Source organism: Lagenorhynchus albirostris, chromosome 11, assembly GCF_949774975.1.
Source record: "Lagenorhynchus albirostris chromosome 11, mLagAlb1.1, whole genome shotgun sequence".
Classification (NCBI taxonomy): Eukaryota; Metazoa; Chordata; class Mammalia; order Artiodactyla; family Delphinidae; genus Lagenorhynchus; species Lagenorhynchus albirostris.
In genome coordinates, this window is record NC_083105.1 from 61,627,181 (window position 1) to 61,644,786 (window position 17,606).

At 46.6% G+C, this 17,606-nt stretch overlaps 1 protein-coding gene across 5 annotated transcripts in view; it reads right to left on the reverse strand.

The window, feature by feature from the left end:
- The window catches only part of SCN8A (sodium voltage-gated channel alpha subunit 8), a 112,824-nt gene that overhangs the window by 12,518 nt on the left and 82,700 nt on the right, over nucleotides 1-17,606 (reverse strand). For 3 of the 5 annotated variants that reach the window (XM_060166188.1, XM_060166187.1, XM_060166189.1), the window contains exons 16-20: nucleotides 15,062-15,532; nucleotides 14,409-14,526; nucleotides 13,729-13,883; nucleotides 10,635-10,808; nucleotides 5,071-5,193 (exon numbers count right to left, since the gene is read on the reverse strand). In XM_060166188.1, the coding sequence (XP_060022171.1) occupies nucleotides 5,071-5,193; nucleotides 10,635-10,808; nucleotides 13,729-13,883; nucleotides 14,409-14,526; nucleotides 15,062-15,532 (1,041 nt within the window). The remainder of the gene's footprint in view (nucleotides 1-5,070; nucleotides 5,194-10,634; nucleotides 10,809-13,728; nucleotides 13,884-14,408; nucleotides 14,527-15,061; nucleotides 15,533-17,606) is intronic. The other 2 variants (XM_060166190.1, XM_060166191.1) reach the window with 1 other exon arrangement.

Genomic DNA, 17,606 nt, shown 5'->3' on the forward strand with positions numbered 1-17,606 from the left:
GCTTCACACTATAGATGAGAATAGCTAGACAACACTTCCACTGCGGCAGCAGTTTTCACTAGAAGAGTTCAAAGTGCTTTACAAAAATAGCATTTCAGGTGGTGGGGCAGAAAACAAAGCTGGTGTTCATTTCTTCCCTGATTCTCACTGGCTGTTGTCTTAAGCAGGACTGCTAAGGCCCAGAAAGGTGACCCTAAAATGGGAAGCATGTTTCTTCCTTTTTCTAGTATCCTAGGAGGATAAGTGGAGTTAAAATAAAGACCCTGGATATAAACAAAGTCTTCTAATGTTTTGTTAGAAGGAGGTGACAAGCATCACCACCTTCCTCCATCGCTTTTCAGTGCAGGGAAGAGAGAGGACACGCTGCCAACCGGCACAGCATGGAAACGGCCAAAAGGGCCGTGCTGTAGAAGGAACACCAGGGGGCAGCTCTGGGCTCTAATTTGAGCCCGACTTGGGACCAGGTTTTCCTTATCTTCTGTTTTGGCCTTAGATTGTAATGTCACTCATTGGAACACGTGGCTGGGAAGAGCTGTCTGTTCTGTCCTTATATAGAAAAGGCAACGATATTCTGCTAAGGAGTCACTCTCCTTAGATTAAAATAGTAGTTTTGTGTTTCTCCAATTCATGTATGAAGGCCTTTAGATTGAGAGGTAGTTATTTCCTAATTCTTAGACCAAGAAATCTCTTCTAGATGTAATAGCTCTGTCATTGGTATAAAATAATTATACTTCCATTGTTCATTACTTTGAGCAAGGAAAGCCAGAACACCTGAAATCTGGGAACTCCCCAACGTTACTGTGGAGAATGATATTCATATTATTAATTTATGTTACCAAATTTGTCAGGTGATCAGATATGAATTTTATCTCCTCTTTCTACAGTTGCCTACCCTTTGATGGGAGTACTTCAAGGCAATGAAATGTGCAAAAGAATAGGCAAAAGGAAGATGACCCACAAATGGAATGATTTGTTTCTCACAAGTTAAGGTTAAGGGAGTTAAGGGAGTAGGTTATGTAAAGTTTCAAAAGCTCAAGTCTATGTGACAGCATTTTGCAGCAGCGCTCAGGTGCGAGAGCGTGACCTTCTATTAGACCATCACAAGTGTGCAATACAGAAGTTGGCCCCCAAAGATTTGAAGCCTAGAAATCTTGCTTTTTATATCAATTCAGAGTATACCTCCTCTAGGAATTCTTCTGACTACCTTCACCTAGTCTAACCTGTCCTACATAGCGTCTGTGTGTTACAGTTAAATATGGGGTAATATTTCCAGCAGGGAAGAATAATTAGCTAATTGACTAAGAAATCTCTTTGCACTTTTAAACTCACAGATATGCTCAAAGGAATCAGTACACAAAAGCATTTACTGGGCCTCGTTCTCTGATATATATGACATAAAAATCCTATAAAATCCAATGTACTTGTGAGATGCAAATGTACTTTCACTTATAATGAAATGTACTTTCATTATAACCAAAAGAAAAACTTCTTAGCTTCATTTCATGAATAAAACAGTAAACAGCTGATGAACTTTACTGATAATTCTTCCTTGTTGTGAACATTAGCTAATATTCTGAGCAACCAAAGAGCAAGAAACCATGCTTTCTTATTTTGAACTCTTACACTATAGACATATATATAAATGATAATTTAAGTTTCCATGGACAGTTACATAATAAAGTGGATCTCCCCTTCTGCTCCCTAATAACTCGTTATTCTGGGTCACCTTTAATTATGAAATTCATTATTGTTAAAAGTTAGGTATAGAAATATCACTCAAAGCTAGCAACCTATGAAGTTACTTTTTGCAATGGAAGTTTGTATTTAGCAGTTGATAGAAATCTCATTTGATGAAAAAATTCCAATGGGTACTAATTCTTTCAGCATTTTTGTCTTCTCTCTAATGCCTAGAACGTTATTGCTCATTAAATACTATAAAATCTGTCAAATAGCTTTCAATATCTGGCAGAGGGAACATGGCTTTAATGGACAACTATATACTGACAATCAACAAAAATGCATGCATGTTTCACAGCATTACTCTTCTGTACCCTCAAAAGTTTAACGGCACAGCAAAATCCTTAAATGAAGATTACTACGCAGGAGAGAAAAGCAAAGAACTACATTCAGCATTCCTTTGCCGACAGCATGAGTGTTTCAGTGTTCTGGTCTTTGGTTTGAGGAAGAGACTGAAGCCAGTGTCCCAGGACAGGCTAGGGCCTTATGTTCCCTCTCGAGCGAAGGTCTGAACCTCTCACCAGAGCAGCACAGTGACAGTTGAGCCCATCTGCATTGATGGTATTCAGTTCATAAAGATGTCTTGTTTAAAATTTTCTAAGGGGATAATCTCTTAGATTATGCAAGTGTTGGCACACACAAGGACCCAAACCAAGAAATGAAAAACACGACCCTGCAGAAGAGTAACGTTCAAGTAAAACCTAGGTCCCTAATTCTGTTTATTATTGGGGCAAATTCACTCCTCCCTTCTTGCAGTTATTCTTGCACAGAAGGGCTGGGGAACTGCAGGAAAGGAATGGGTCCTGAGTTTTCACCTCCGGCCCAACTAGAAGTGGCCGTGCTGTCGCTGACTGGAGCCAACCAAAGGAGGTGACATCCTTTACCATAGTTTTCCTCACTGAATGTTTACTGTTTGAAAGCCCGGCTTTGGGTTCAAACTTGTTCCTGCCCTTATTATCTCATTTGAGAAAACCTTTACTAATGCTTTTCAAATAAAAGTGTCTGCTCTTCTGGTCACCCATTCCAGACCTCTGGGCTCAACTACTTGAAAGTTGACAAGTAAAAGTGTTGAGGGAATGGAAATTGCGAGTCCCGGAAAGGTGAGGAAAGGAGGAGGAGCTAAAGGGAAGAGGTGTGGCCACCAGAAGCACTCCTGTGTTCAGACAATACACGTAATTTCCTCGTGAGCCAACTGGCGGCAGCTGGTCAGGGAGGACTGCCTCTGCCACAGGTTGGGACTGGAAGTAATGGGCACCCAGATGGAGAAAGTCGGTAGAGCATCTTCTTTTGGGCTTTCTTTGGGTATTACCAGTCTCCTTTTAGGAGTTCCAGGACCCCTCCTGGGGCATGTGGAGGATCACAGGCTACTGAGTTTAGGTACAATCTTGCAATTACTATCTTTAGCTTTCAGTCACCAAAACGGATTATCAACTTTATAACAAAACTAGTAGGACTTATTCAAAAATTTTAACTAATGCTTTCTGAAAAAAGTGGGAAGGTGGGCTTCCCTGGTGGCGCAGTGGTTGAGAGTCTGCCTGCCGATGCAAGAAACACGGGTTCCTGCCCCGGTCCGGGAAGATCCCACCTGCCGCGGAGCAGCTGGGCCCGTGAGCCATGGCCGCTGAGCCTGCGCGTCCGGAGCCTGTGCTCCGCAACGGGAGAGGCCGCGGCAGTGAGAGGCCCACGTACGGACCAAAAAAAAAAAAAGTGGGAAGGTGGGAGAGGAGGGAAGAGCATTTAAATCCCGTTTTCAGTGACACCACGGCCCCCTAAAACACTGAGCCCTCTGCAACATACTTTCCCCTTACATTTAGCCCGAGCATAACAATGACCTGATTGCACACATTCTGAAACCTCTCTTACCTGTGGGAGAAAGACTTAGAATCCCAAGTTTTGTTTCTTAAATTAAAATAAATTTATGCTGCTGTGGAACTGACCTTCCTGCAGATGGTTTCAGGTGGGTTGCATAAAGCTTATATTTAGTAAACCAAACTGTGACTGTGCTGCAGGAGAAATGCACATTTCTTGCAGAAAGCATTTGTCTGGATAAACTAGAATAATAAAATTCCCAAGTCCCAGTGAAATTTTCGTCTTCCTGTACAGATGTGGGTGGCTTCACGAAACAGTGGCCAGGAACCCACAGATGAGGACTGAATGAAGCAGCACTGTCCTGGTACCTCGTTTCTCTGAGCAGTCTTGCTTCACGTGAACTACCACAACAGTTTAATTTTTATTCCTACATTCTGATGTCTGCATGTTTAAAAACGTATCCTCTGGTTTGCTCTCCTGCATGTATTCAACATCTGAATTAAAATGAGTTTTCTTGGTCTCGTTAAGTATAACAGACCTCTCTGATTACCACAGGGCAACCATTACCACCAAAAGCCAGTGGTCCATTTGATTTTACGGACTTGCATGTCTGTGTGTCTGTGTGTGTGCGCACGCTCACGCACGCACGTGTGCACACAATTTTTTTAAACCAAGAGAGACAGCAAAAAGGCACCAAAAGAGGGAGCCTTATTTCTATAGTTGGCAGGGTGACAGCACCTTGCACTGTTTGGATTTGGGTGGAGCTGTCGCCAAAGAAGGAATAGCAGGTGTTGAGAAATTTCAGGAGAACTAGCTGATAGTCACCTAGCATCGTACCCGGTTGTTATTTTGACAGTGTTAGGACAGGGGACCATATAGCGTGGGCAGAGGGGTGGGGGGTGAGGAGGAAAGCTTTGCTATCAGACAGAGGCTGCCAGTCCTTACGGGACTGGGCTGAGAACAACAAGGTGCAATAAGAGGAATCAGAACAGAAAGAAAAGCATTTCTTTTCCCAGGGCCATGCCAAATTCTGCTCCGTCCCCAGTTCCAGGCCTGCCATCCCGTCTTCAAGCCCCTTCTCGGCCGCTTTCTCAGTGACTCCAAGGCCGCAGTCCTCACCTGGCTGACGCCCCTACCCTGCACTCTCCCTGCCTGCGGCCTCTGCTTTTCAGTGGGTCTGTGGGTGACAATTCCCCTTCTTTGCACCTGGTGATTCTCCCTATTAAATCAACAGCCCAGAAAGCCGCCCCGAAGTGCTACAGATAAGCCAGGCCAGATGAGAAGAGCCAATGTTAACATGTTCTGCGATGGCATGTCGTCGGGGGTGGGGCCGGTATTAATGTGATGAGGCAGCTAAACGCGACTGCCCTTGGGGCAGGTGCGGGGGACAAAGAGTGGAGGGTCAAGTCAGCAGCTGCATCCAGAGTGCGTGTGTGAATGACCTTTCCACCACGTGATCAGTTCTAGCATGCTTAGACGGTTTCCACTGGCATGCAGAAGGATCAGCTGCTCTTAGTATCTTACCCTCATCCCTTCAAATCGTGATAAGGCTCTTAAGGGTCTCAAAGCTCTTAGGGTCCTAAGGGACTTTATGGCACCTAGTTCCGAGTAGCCCAGGGCATTAGCTATAAGGCTGACTAAAGAGACCTACACGGAAACAGAAGAGAAAAACAAAAACAAAAAAAGGAAACAAAAGAAAAAAAAAAAGAAAACAGAGGTTCCAGAGTGTTAGAATAAAGCCCCTAGCACTGATTATACAGACTGGGCCCCGCCCCCCCCAGGAAGAGGAAGTGGGTAACACCAGCTGCCTACTTCAACTTGGACTCAAACGACCTGGAAGGAAAGGTGGTTGAGAGGCAGAAGAAAAAACACAAAGGGAAGAGAACGCGGAGAGAGGGCAGTAGAACAGACATACGAGTTGGCAAAGGGAAGAGGCTGGAGGGAGAGGGAGAATGAGGAAGTTCCACTGGAAGGAGAGGAGCCTGAACAGATGACAAAAACCTTACCCTCGCCCTTTATAGTCTCTGCAGGTCCCCGAAGTTCCCATTAAATTAAGCCAGACAAATTTAATGGTACCTATGGAAAAGAATACAGATAAATACACACACTCCACACAGGCTGCCCCCTCCTCAGCTCATTCACCATGGACTTCCAACAGGGACAAGCTCTCTTACTCCTGGTTGACAAGAAACCATTTGAGAATTGGATGCGTTACTACATCAACAAGGAAACGTATTCAGTAAGTACCACAGCTGACTTTGCAGTTCCCAACAAGAAAAGGACCAAAAGAAGAAACTTCTTGATGGAGGTTTGGCTCCATGGGAACTCACTTAAGTGATTCTCTCACTTTTAACCGCAACAATCCTTCCATCTTTTAACTATAACCATGACTCCTTCATGGCCACGAGAGCTTGGGTGAGTCTGGACAACTGAATCCATATTTTTCCCTTATAACCCCCATTCTTTCTCTCCAGAACAGCCCCAAAAGAACTGGCCTCAGGTCTGTCCTTTCCAGGACAATCTTCTATTACTCTCATCATCAGAATAACAGCTGGAAGGGTTCTTGGAATAATTCTTTATTTATAGATGAGGAAAATTGAGACCCATATACAAGAATTTGCCCGGTGTCACACTGGCAGTTCTGGGGCCAGGATTAAAGGCTCAGATGCCTGATTCCCAGGCCAGAGTTCTTTCTCCCATGGATAAGTCACCTCCCTCACTGGAAGGCTGGATGACAAAATCTCAATAGAGGATTACGGTATCTGAACAATTTGGGGTTCAATATGTTGCCATGCTGGGGAGAAGCAGTCTGGTCTCTGGGCCTAGAGTCACGGTCAAATTCTTTCCTGCTCTTCCACCGGCAAACTCACCTTATTCTGCCAGAGGTCTCAGAACAGTTACCACGCCGACCCTTAACTATACCTAAGGCTGCCTGGGCCTAACCGGAGAGAGATATGTAGCTCTTCAGGGGGCACCAGACCTGAAACACCTTTAGTTAGAATGTTTGGGCTCCTGGCTTTCTTAGAGCAGTCTTTCCTCTATATTGCACCACAAATTCTGGGATCGGTTAAGCTGTTTCCATCAACAATTCTTAAATTCCCTCTACTGGGAAGTGGTGATTACAGATCGGCTTGGCCTGAACTGGCATTTTAAAGCAACAATCCATAATTTAGTTTCATTTGTTGCTTTTTATCTCTAGCTGAGGGATTTACTTCTTTGATTCTGTATCTCTGAACTGTAAAAAAAAAAAAAAAGTTGCTTTAAAGGAAGATATTTATAATTAAGCAGCAGGGGTAGAAGTAGCAGGTCAGTGACCCTAGTGAGGGTCACGGATGAGCAGGCTCAAAGGTTTCAGTTTTTCAAAGGGTTGTGAACCTTCAACTATGCCTGTCCTCGTAACCCATTAGTGCAGGTCTCTCCTCTACAGTCCTGGGCTGTATCTGAAGCAAATCTGGAATGAAATGCTGCCCTATTAGGCCACTCATGCTCTTTGAAGGGTAGATGGCTCAGAGGTCAATTTCTGTTCAAAACAAGCACCTCCAAATCCTTATCTAGAACACAGCAGTACCAACCAACCATCTTCCCTCCATCCATCATTAACAGGAAGACTCTCCATGGAGGTGTCTTTTGCCTACTATTGCCAAGTGCAGCCAACTTTTAACCCCAAAGAATCTATAGGTACATCTGAAGGTAAGTTACCTCAACCAAATACATGAGTTCAAAATACCTGAGTCAACTTCATCCTGTGAAACTATGCCAGGTAAAGACTGCAAAAAACTAAGTTTCACACAAGACAAGACAACCCAAGCTCTTCTCGGGGCGGGGGGCGCTGCGTAATTTGTCTGATAATAAATAGGCCTGCCTAAAGTGGGGGGAAGGGTGGAGGAGGTACAGAGGCCAATTCAGAGTCTGGCTCTAAATGGTGCTGAGAGAGAGTCTGCCGCTCAACTCATCAACCTGGCCAAGATCACCCAAGACAGGACCAGCAAGCATCCTATCTGGGTTATTCCTAAACAGTTAGGGGCAATTTTATAATCTGCCGAGTCTCCATGTTAAACTCTCACTGGACATAATCAGAACATTGTTTAGAATTAAGGAAAGAATCAAACCTGAAAGAAAGAAAAAAAGGAGTTGAGGGCAAGTCAAAATCCAGGGTATCTGTGGCTTCAGGCACTGAAAAAAAGGGAGAGACACTGGGTGGCTTTTTCAAAATGATGTGAACATTTTCAAATGGAGAATGGTTTCAGTAGTCTGAATTCAGGATGAGGTGAATGGTCTCCGCAAGTTCCCATCCCTGGAACCAATATGCTGGCTAATCTCCGGATCTGATGTGGTAAATTTCCCTGGGAAAAGATGACAAAATTCTTTTCCAGGACAAGATCTCCAGTGCAGCCAGGGACCTGGGCAAAAGAAAATGGTGCCTCTGTTTGGGAATTCGCCTGGCTTACAAACACAGCGAGTTAACCTTGGAAGCTGTCTAGATCATCCCCATGATCCTAAAGAGTGCTCTGAGCAGCTGTAAAGGGCAACAAGGAAGAATGAAAATCCATTAGGGAAACAAACATGGTGATGAATAACAGATTCAGATATCAAGCCACCGGTGGATGAAATGGGAGGAAGAGAGTCTCAGAGACGCTCCAAAATGAGGACCTAAAATTTACACCTGCTGGATGTTCTAAAATGCCAAAGGCACTAGACACTTAGTCCAAAAGGACAGCAAAAACTGACAGTTCCCCATGTCCAGGTGTCAGTCTAAGCCTTATTCTCCACCCACAACTCAAAAGTGGCCAACAGTGCAGCCACGGCATGGACTGGGGCTCCCCCCGCCCCCAGCACACTCTGCTTCACACTGGTTATTTGTGTACGTGTCCCATCTTTTCAGTCCTTTGAGAGAAGTGACCTCGTCTTCTGCTCTCTGTATCCCCCCACGATACCTGGCAGGAGGCTTTGTGTTGCGGATGCTCCGTAGACATGAGACATGAAGAACAGATGCACTGCTCTGTCCCCGAGAAAACAGAAGGAAGGTCCTGGGAAAGCCCTGTTCCCGGGATGCTGGATTTCCACAGCCTGGAATCAGGTCAGAGTGGCCCTGCAAGCCAGTGTGAGCTTCCCAGGGGCCGGGACTATGCCTGCCTGTCCCGTGACTCCCTATGGCTTCTGGGACAATTCCACACGGAGAATGGTGTTTCATTTATGTCTGTCTACTAGTCACTGGTCCAGAGGTATTCTCAGGAGCCAGTGTCAGGTCTCATGGCAATGTAAGAATCCAGCAACTCCCCAAAGCTAGGGGGATTTAAGGATTATTGTCAGTTGGCTACATGCCTTTCTCATGTTTTTTGTTTCCCTGCCACCTAGTATAGAAAGTACTAAAGATATTTGCTAAATAAATAAATGGTGACATGCAGAATCGTTAATGCTTCTAGCAGCTTATTTGGGTACCAGAGGAATGTGGGATACTTGATTGACACTCACAAATTCTGGGGTTGCGCACCCCAGAGAGAAGAGGAATAGAGTAGTAGAGGTTAGGGTGAACAGGAGGCAGGTCATGGTAGGGAAGATCTGTTTCTGAATCACAGCTTTCCTAGGGCTGTTGGAAGTGTGGTAGTGGATGTATCTATCCAAGTTCTTGGAAGGTCCAGAAGATGAGGGGCTTCTAGGATTCCCACGGGTGTCCCACCTGACTCTAAGTGGTCCTGAGGAGTTACAGTGAAATGAAGACTCCAGAGCACTTCCCCTGTGCTGGCCCAGTGTCAGTTTAGTACTCTGGGCCTTATCCCAAGCCCATTCCTTAGCTCCTAGAACTCAAGCTTTCCATCTGTGGGAGGTAGAGTCCCTTCCATCCAAGGTTGCTGAAACCTCTGGCTAGGAGGCTCTCTTGCTGGCAACTCTGGGGTGATACCTCTCCAGTTCACTCGGACGGCAGACAGTGACCCCCTCACTTCATTTAGGGATCTTCCCGGAGGCTTGCTTTTTGAAATGGGGAATGTAGATAGGAGCATAGTGACAGCTCTTGGAAGGAGTCATTAAACCATGGAAGTTGCAGATGCTGTGTTGGGAAAGGAGTGCATTAACAGAGCAGAACGCCAGGTGCCTGTTACTTCCCTGCTGCTCTATGCTAGATCCCGGAGGCACTCTACACGTAGTTCACCATATAGCCAATGAAACCCATATTCTACATGTATCAACCCAGCCGCCAAGCATGCCACTTTCTTGGCGCTTCTCAGCCCTCAGAAGGAAGTGAAGTTTCCCTGGGCCCTGCTCCTGAAATCCCCATTCACTCCCATTCAAATGCCGATTTGGCCGAAAGAAAAAAAGCTGTAGTGATTAGACAGAAGAAGAAACACTCATCAGGGTTAGAACCAATAACCATCAGGGTTAAACCCAATAAGGAACAAGTCGTGGTGGGGCGAGAAATAGTGTCAGGTGACGCAGCTTCTGCCCTGAAAAAGAACATGGCAGGCGAAGGCCGCTGAGCTGTGGAGATGCTCTCAAAACCTGGAGGAAAAAGGATTTCTTAAGAGTTTGATCACCTCTGTGGAAATGCGACGTGTGGGAAGAGAGGGGGCTTTGTTTCGGGGTGACTCCTCCTCGCCCTGACAGTCTGACTTGTTCAGATGAGTCTAGTATGAAGACTTGAGGGGGATGGGAGTGTCCCCGGGGACGGTCGGCAGGAGAGTGTACTTAGATCCCACCACCACCTCCGTCCCAGCAGCACCCACCTCGTCCTCTAAGCCCTCTCCTGGCGGCAGGAGGAGGACATCACACTGGCTTGGGGACACAATCCTCCTGTTCCCAGCCTAATAATAACAAGGCTCTGACACCAATGATTCTGCCCAGTCCTAACCTCTGAAACTTCTAAGCCAAACCACCAGAGTAAAGAGCTGCTGAGTTAGTCCCTGGAGCAAATGCAGGACTTCAGAGTCCCTTTCCAAAGTTACGATCTGAGTGCTCCAAAAGGAGCTGTCGTGCTCTATCTACATCTTGTCCTACACCCTGGGCCCCAGGCAACTCCAGCCATTAGAGGAAGGACAGTCCCTGTTTTTGCTTTCCTGTTGGCATGGGTGGGAAGTAGAAAGCAGGACACGTACAGCCACGATGAGGAAGTCCAGCCAGCACCAGGCATTGGTGAAGAACTTGACGAAGCCATAGGCTATCCACTTGAGCAACATCTCCAGGATGAAGATATAGGTGAAGACTTTGTCAGCGTACTCCAGGATGGTACGAATGGTCTTTCTCTGCTCAATGTAGATGTCCTCGAAGGCCTGGAAGAGAGGCAGCAGCTGCCTATAGTGCCTAAAGGGAAACAAGCAACACGGAGGTACTGCCCCCCTCCGCAGCCCTCCCACCTGCGGTGGCCCGTCATCAGCTCCCTGTCTCTTTCTCTCTATCCCCTGCTACACACGGCTTTTCTCTTTAAAAAAGCATTCTTGAGATGGAATTCACAAACCTCACAATTCAGCTATTTAAAGTGTACAATACAATAGCTATTAATACAATTCAGAGTCATACATCCGTCACCACAATTTGAGAATATTTTCATTACCCCCCAAAGAACCCCCACACCTCTAGCTGCACCCTCTAGTCTCCCAATCTCCCCCTAGTCCTGGCAACCACTCATCTATCTTCTATCTCCACAGGTCTAATCCTTCTGGACATTTCGTATAAATGGAATCGTATAATATGCGGTCCTTGGCGACTGGCTTCTTTAACTTAAAATAATGTTTTCAAAGTTTATCCATAAGGCAGTACCCCTCAGCACTGCATTTTTCTTTTTATCGATGAATAATGTTCTAGTTACGGCTATACCAACATTTTGTTTATCCTTCATCAGTTGATGGACATATGTGTTGTTTTTACTTTTTGGCTATTGTAAATAATGCTGCTATGAACATCTGTGTACACGTTTTCATGTGGACATGTTTTTATTCCCCTTGGGTATATACCTAGGAGTGGAATGGCTGGGTCATTGGTAGCTCAAGTTTAACTTTTTTGAGGAATTGCCGAACTGCTTTCCAAAGAGGCCGGGCCAGTCTACATTCCCACCAGCAGTAGATGAGGGGTCCAATTCCCCCACATCCTTGTTAACACTTTATATAATTTATAGGACAAAAATTTTTCTCCCTTCAGCCCCTGACACCACAGACACAGGTGGAGAGTTACAGGACTGGAAGACACCGGGTGAAGAGAATCTCAACACTCCTTTCTTTCTCTGGAACTCCCAAACGAGGGGATGAGCCTCTGTCATGTGAAGGTCTGAGCACTCGTGCGTGCAGGGGGGTGGACTGCAGAAGCTCTGTGCTGGGGGCAGGGAATCCCTGAAGCGTGGGAAAAAAAAAAACCTGGAGGTGGACAAAGGGTCCTGTGCCCGGCGGTGGAGAAGCCTGCTCTGAACAGTCCCAGAAGGAAGGACAGAGCCAGGCGCCCGCAGACTCTCCTTCCCAAATGGAGGCACATGGACATCCAGGTTCACTGCTGGGCAGTGGGGACAGAAATCATGGGTCCACAGTCCTCAGGGTCTGGTACAAATCAATCCCCTCCGCTCAGTGGAAAAGCTATAGCTTCCACGTCGCGTTTCCCCTTAGCTCCACCTGTAGTGATCCATTCTAGAACCCAACATGTGTGAGCTGAGACTGTTCATCCTGTCACTGGGGGCTCTGATCCCCCTCTGAGATCTCCTCACAACCACATTCTAGTCTTTTCTTGGACATTTTAGCTGTGGCTTCACTTGACTTGAGTCTCATGCTACTACTGCACAGGGTCTTCATGTCCTGAGCCCGGTCTCCCCCGTTTTATTCACCTTTGATAAATAAAGACGGTCACAGGTAGCAGTGAAGAAGGTTCAATACATTTGTTTCACTGCTGCTTCTACTCTTTTGCGTAGAGACGGGGGAACAGAAGAATCAAAGGGTGAGGCATGCCCTCTCTTATTTTGGGTTTTCATTTACTAGATCTGAAGAATAATGATGACAACAGTAATAAAAGACCTTCCTCAATCCCTTGCCTGAGTCTGATCCTTTCTCAAGGGCAGGGCCTGCGCGGTCCTCTTGGGGCCTCCACAGGCCTCAGGAGGTGCTGAGTGGATGCCTGTTGGTGCAATAAACGGCCCGGGGGCAGGCAGGATGGTCTGGCTCCCCTTCACTAGGGATGGAGGCTTTTTTGTCTCCTGCTCTAGTCCTGAGGCTTTCCTGCATTGCTCACCCACCCCCCACCACTCCCCACTGTTCACCGTCATCTTCACGCTCGGGCTCTTCTTCGCCACATGTCACTTCCTGTCTCGGCGTCTCCTATTCTCCTACCTCACAAGTCAGAGAAACTTCTCGAGTCACTGGGGGTTCTTTAACACTACATTTGGGGCTTCTCTCTTGTTATTTTTTGCTTCCAGATTAGCCTCTAATTCCACACCTACATGAATGTGCCCACCTTCTTTAAGAGCATTTCAAAATCCAGCATTATTTACTTTTCCCTTAATTAAAAGAAGGAAAATGTGTTGTGTCTCTAGTTCCTGCTGTCTTCGAATCTACTCAACTAGGAAGCAGCTCCCTCACAGCAGACCCTGTGCAGATCTCCTCAGTTATAATCCTGCTAAAAAATGAAAGTAAACACCAAGATAATTAGTCCTAGTAGGGGAGGAACCTGTGTGTTCAGTGCCCTGTGTGCCTCACTGACTAATGAGAAGCAGGTACAACCACGTGAATATAAATGACCTTTGTATCAGAGATCTGACTCCTAATATCTGCTAAGGCCACGGGCTCTCCAAGTCCAGCAGCGTATGACGGGAGAGGGGGTGGAGGGGTGCCACCTCCCTCCTATCTTGGGCAACTGAAAAGTCAAGAACTAGTGATTCAGGGTATTAGGCGAGAAAGGGAAGCTCATCTTAGGAAGTTGTTTTGAATGGCGCAAACTAAGCAGTGAAGATACTTGGTAATCTGTATTCTCTGCCTGATGAAAAGGGGCTCCTAGGCTTCAGAGGGGTCGTGCTGGGTCTAAAGATGAAGATTTGGACAAGTCTGAATTCGAATCCCAAAGGCTCAAAACACCAGCTCGAAGCACGTCCGTAGATCATTATTCTTGGGCCTACAGTCAAGCTGTGTTCTCAGAGAAACTGGGCTTGGGCCCATCCAGTCCTTCCTGCTCTACCCCTTCCCCAGCCAATCCCCCATGGTTCTTTCCCCCGGACCTCACCAGGGCGCCACTGCTGAGCAGAATCATGAAGATGATGAAGGTCTCAAACCAATTGTGCTCCACAATGAGGAAGCAGGTTTTCCGCAGGATCCACCAAGACTTGCCCAGCCCTTCCTCAATGTTGACCTGGCAGCACTTGAACCTCTGGACACAACCTGGCACCAGCGGGAGAGGCAGGTCAGACTGTGGGACGTGCCCCGCCCAGATGTGCCCTCTCCTCCTTCTCCCAGGCCCCACCAGGTGCTGCCCCACCACACAGCCAGGAGTTCAGTGGCTGAATCAGAAGGTCTGACTCAGAAGTGGAGAGGGTGGCAGGGCTGAGGCTATGCTGCCAGGCTACCAGGGCAAGGCCCTCTGGCGCTGGGAAGATGTCCTATAAAGAAGCAGTGAGAGGGAGGAGAAAAGGGTAGTCAGGAGGCGGGCACGGCCATGACAGGAGAGGCCTTTCTAATGGAAGTTTGGGGCTGACGTCAAGAAAAAAGGACAAAGAAAAGCCTGAGAGTAAAAACCTGTGATAGCTAAGACTCAAACGGGCAAAACAGTAGCAACCTCCCTCCAAATGATGAGGCGGGTGAAGACAGCCGTAGAGCCCCCTCCCAGCCAACCACTGACCCTGGCAGAGATGTGTCTGCGAGCAGTGCAAGTGCTACAGGCCATCCCCTCTCCTGGCCCCCTTTCACCTTCTGTGAAACAGGCATCTGGATCCAAGTATTCCTCAGGCTGTTCCACAGGGACTTCTTCTACTTCTGGTTTGATATCAATGGTGCTGCCTTCAGAGGAGCTAGTGTCATCCAGTTTCTAGATACACAAGGAAAAGGGAGAGAAGCAACACTGCAGTAACACGTCCACTCTACACTGACGATGCTACCTTGGTACAGATGATGTACCGGATACAATCCTTGTGGCAAACCCATGATCGTCCAGTTCATCACAGGCAAACGACTACCACAGCGCCCTCAAAACTTCTGTCAGGATGGGGTACAACGTTAAAGCCCACTCACAGGTGACAGTGATCTACCCTAAGCAGAAGGTGGGCTATAGACTGGTCTCAGTGATACAGCTCAGACAGATTAATGGCAGGGAAGTACTTGACGGTTTTCTCCAGCCTCTGGATCCAGATGGTCCAGAAGCCATGGAGACAGATCTGGGAACATCTCAGGAATCTAGCTCATCTAGAATAACAATGGGGGGTGGGTAGGATTGCTTCTCAAAGTTGAGAGTCGGCTCTTCCAGAATCTCTCTGCCAGACCCAGAGCTGAACTGAAGCCTTGGGGCTGACAGAGCCGTCTGTTCTCACATAGGATCAAGACTGGTTTCTAGGCTAGGACCTTACATCTTTGCTGCCTTCAGGATCCGACTCGCTGCTAACGTCCTCGGTGTTGAGGTTCTCAAAGTCAGACTCGCCTACCGCGATGGGCACTCTCACGGTCAGGTTGGGGTTGTTGATGAAGGACATGTGGTCCTCATCAATGATGTACTTCTCCACGCTGCTGCCAATGCCGCTGGTTGTGCCGTTGCCATTCTTCTGGAAGTCACCGTTCCGGTGGATGTCGGCGCCAGTGTGGTTGGCGATGCAGTTGGCCTTCTTTTCGTACAGCTCGTCCAGAGGTTTCACCTCGTCGGCCTCGCGCTGCTTGAAGTGGGCCTGCATGAAGGCGCGCACTTTCAGTTTGGTCCAGGCCACGCCCTTCTTGATCCGGATAACTGAGATTTGTAGGTTGTTCATTTCCCCATCATCATCTGTGGCTGCCAAGTTGTCAGCACTGAAGGAGCTCAGGAGCAAGGCCAGAAACAGGTTCAGCACCTGGACCAGGAGCATTAGGAAAAAGGAGAGGGAATGTAGAACGGTATTGGGTAAAGGCATCCACTAAACTAGGGTTGCAAACTGGGAGCCCACAGACTTACGTGAAAGACTCAGGAGTTTCTATTGTGTTTCACTTGACCCACGTAGTGTTTTAAATGTCACTAGGTGGGCATTTGGTTTGGTTTTGGTTGTAATACAAGGAGTTTAGTATCCCTTTTCTTGGTTCTTTTGTAGTGTTATATACATATATATGTACTTCAAAACATACTGCTTTTCTTATAATCTGAGAAAGCAAAGGCTGTATCCATTTTGGGAGAAAATTTCCCAAAAATAAAAACAAAAAGGTGGGCATGGATTATTGGGGAGGATCAAAGTGTATAGATGCCATGTGTTCATGAGCAGCAGATGTCCTGGAGGACCCAGGTTAGAAAAAAAGTAGGCTTGGAGAGCCAGACTCTCATAGCACAGATCTAGAAGGTGGAACGGTAATATATTTGATGTCACCCTATTTTAAGAATTAATTTTCTTTGTTTTCCTAACATTTATCAAAATTAAGTAGCTCTAGCAAGACAGTGATGGTGACTTTTGTGTTCTATCATATATCGAAGTGTCAAGCCATCAGAAACAAGCTTTATTTATGTTGTCTTTTCCCCTATTTCACCACATTGGGCATTAAATTAACTATTTTTATTAAGACTTACTTTTGAAAAGTGGGAGAGATGTTCACTTCTTGATTTACACTTGGCCCTTACTTTGTCACACTTCTGAAGAAGAGTAAGGCATAGTTTTTTGGTGGAGATAATCATATGTGCAGAGTGGGAGAAATGGAAACAATATGTGAACTATATGTATCATGATTACTGCGGCCATTTGCAGAATTACAAAGGGATATGGTCGGTAAAGTGCGGGTCAGTTGCAGAAGGCTTTGAAGGCCAAGCTGAAAGATCTGAATTTTATTTAACTGGATTCACTACTGGTCCTTGAGCAAAGGAGTCACAGGTGATGACAGAGATTTGAGAAAGTCATTCCTACTAGCTACGTACAAGGGTCGGGGGTGGGGGGTGTGAGGGGGAACTAGGAATTAGGAGGTTGTTGCTTGCATGAATTGATGAGGGTCTGGATTAGGCTATAGTAACCTCAAACCTTAGCATGCAGAAGAATCTCCTGGGGTGGGATGCTTGTTAAAAACAAGCATTTCCTTGGCCTCACCTGAAAGATTCTGATTCAGTAGATCTGATGTAAGGCCTGGGACTCCGCCTCTTTTAATGAGTGAGACTCAGGTGATTGTGATGAAGGTGGTCTTCCTCACACTTTTAGAAATAACAGATGGGTTGTAGAAATGGAAAGGAAGGGGCAGATCTCAGAAATACTATGAAGAAAGATGTAGGTATAGAAATGCTAAGAAGAAAGACATATGAAAGACATCAGATATTTACTAGGAGTGGAGAGAAAAATCATAAAGACTTATAGGTTACTAGAGACTACATGGGCAGAAGAACTGAGCCAAGGGGAACTGGGAAAGGTGTCATCAGAGGCAGAAATAATAGTGGGTTCTGTCATGTGCTCAGGTATCTATAGCCAGTCATGGGGCGATGCCCCTGAGACAACTGAGAACAGGAGGCTAGAGAAACGGTAGGAGGTCAGGGCTGGTAATGTCTGATCCCACTACAGACCAGTAGGCAGCAGTTGTATTCACTGAAGGAGTGGAAAGACCAGAGGAATCAGGACTGAGGGGAAGTTGGCTGGGCATGGAGAATGCAAGTGATTAAGGAACATTACAGTGTCTATTTTTATAGGTCCAATGAAAGAACAGGGGGAGCGTGGCTAGTTCAGAGGCTGGTGAGCAGGAACCCTCTCCTGGCATATGCTTCTCTGTGGCAGAAAAAGGAAGACCCTACTGTGGATGCGCTTGTAAGGGGTCACCTGAGTGTGCCTTCTTCCAGCCCTCCTCGCTCTACACCTGCAAGTGGGCTTTGGCCTGACCTGAAAGATGAGTGCTTCTCAAACTTTAGCATGCATGGGAATCACCTGGGGATCTTGTTAAAAATGCAGATGCTAATTCAGTAGTTCTGGG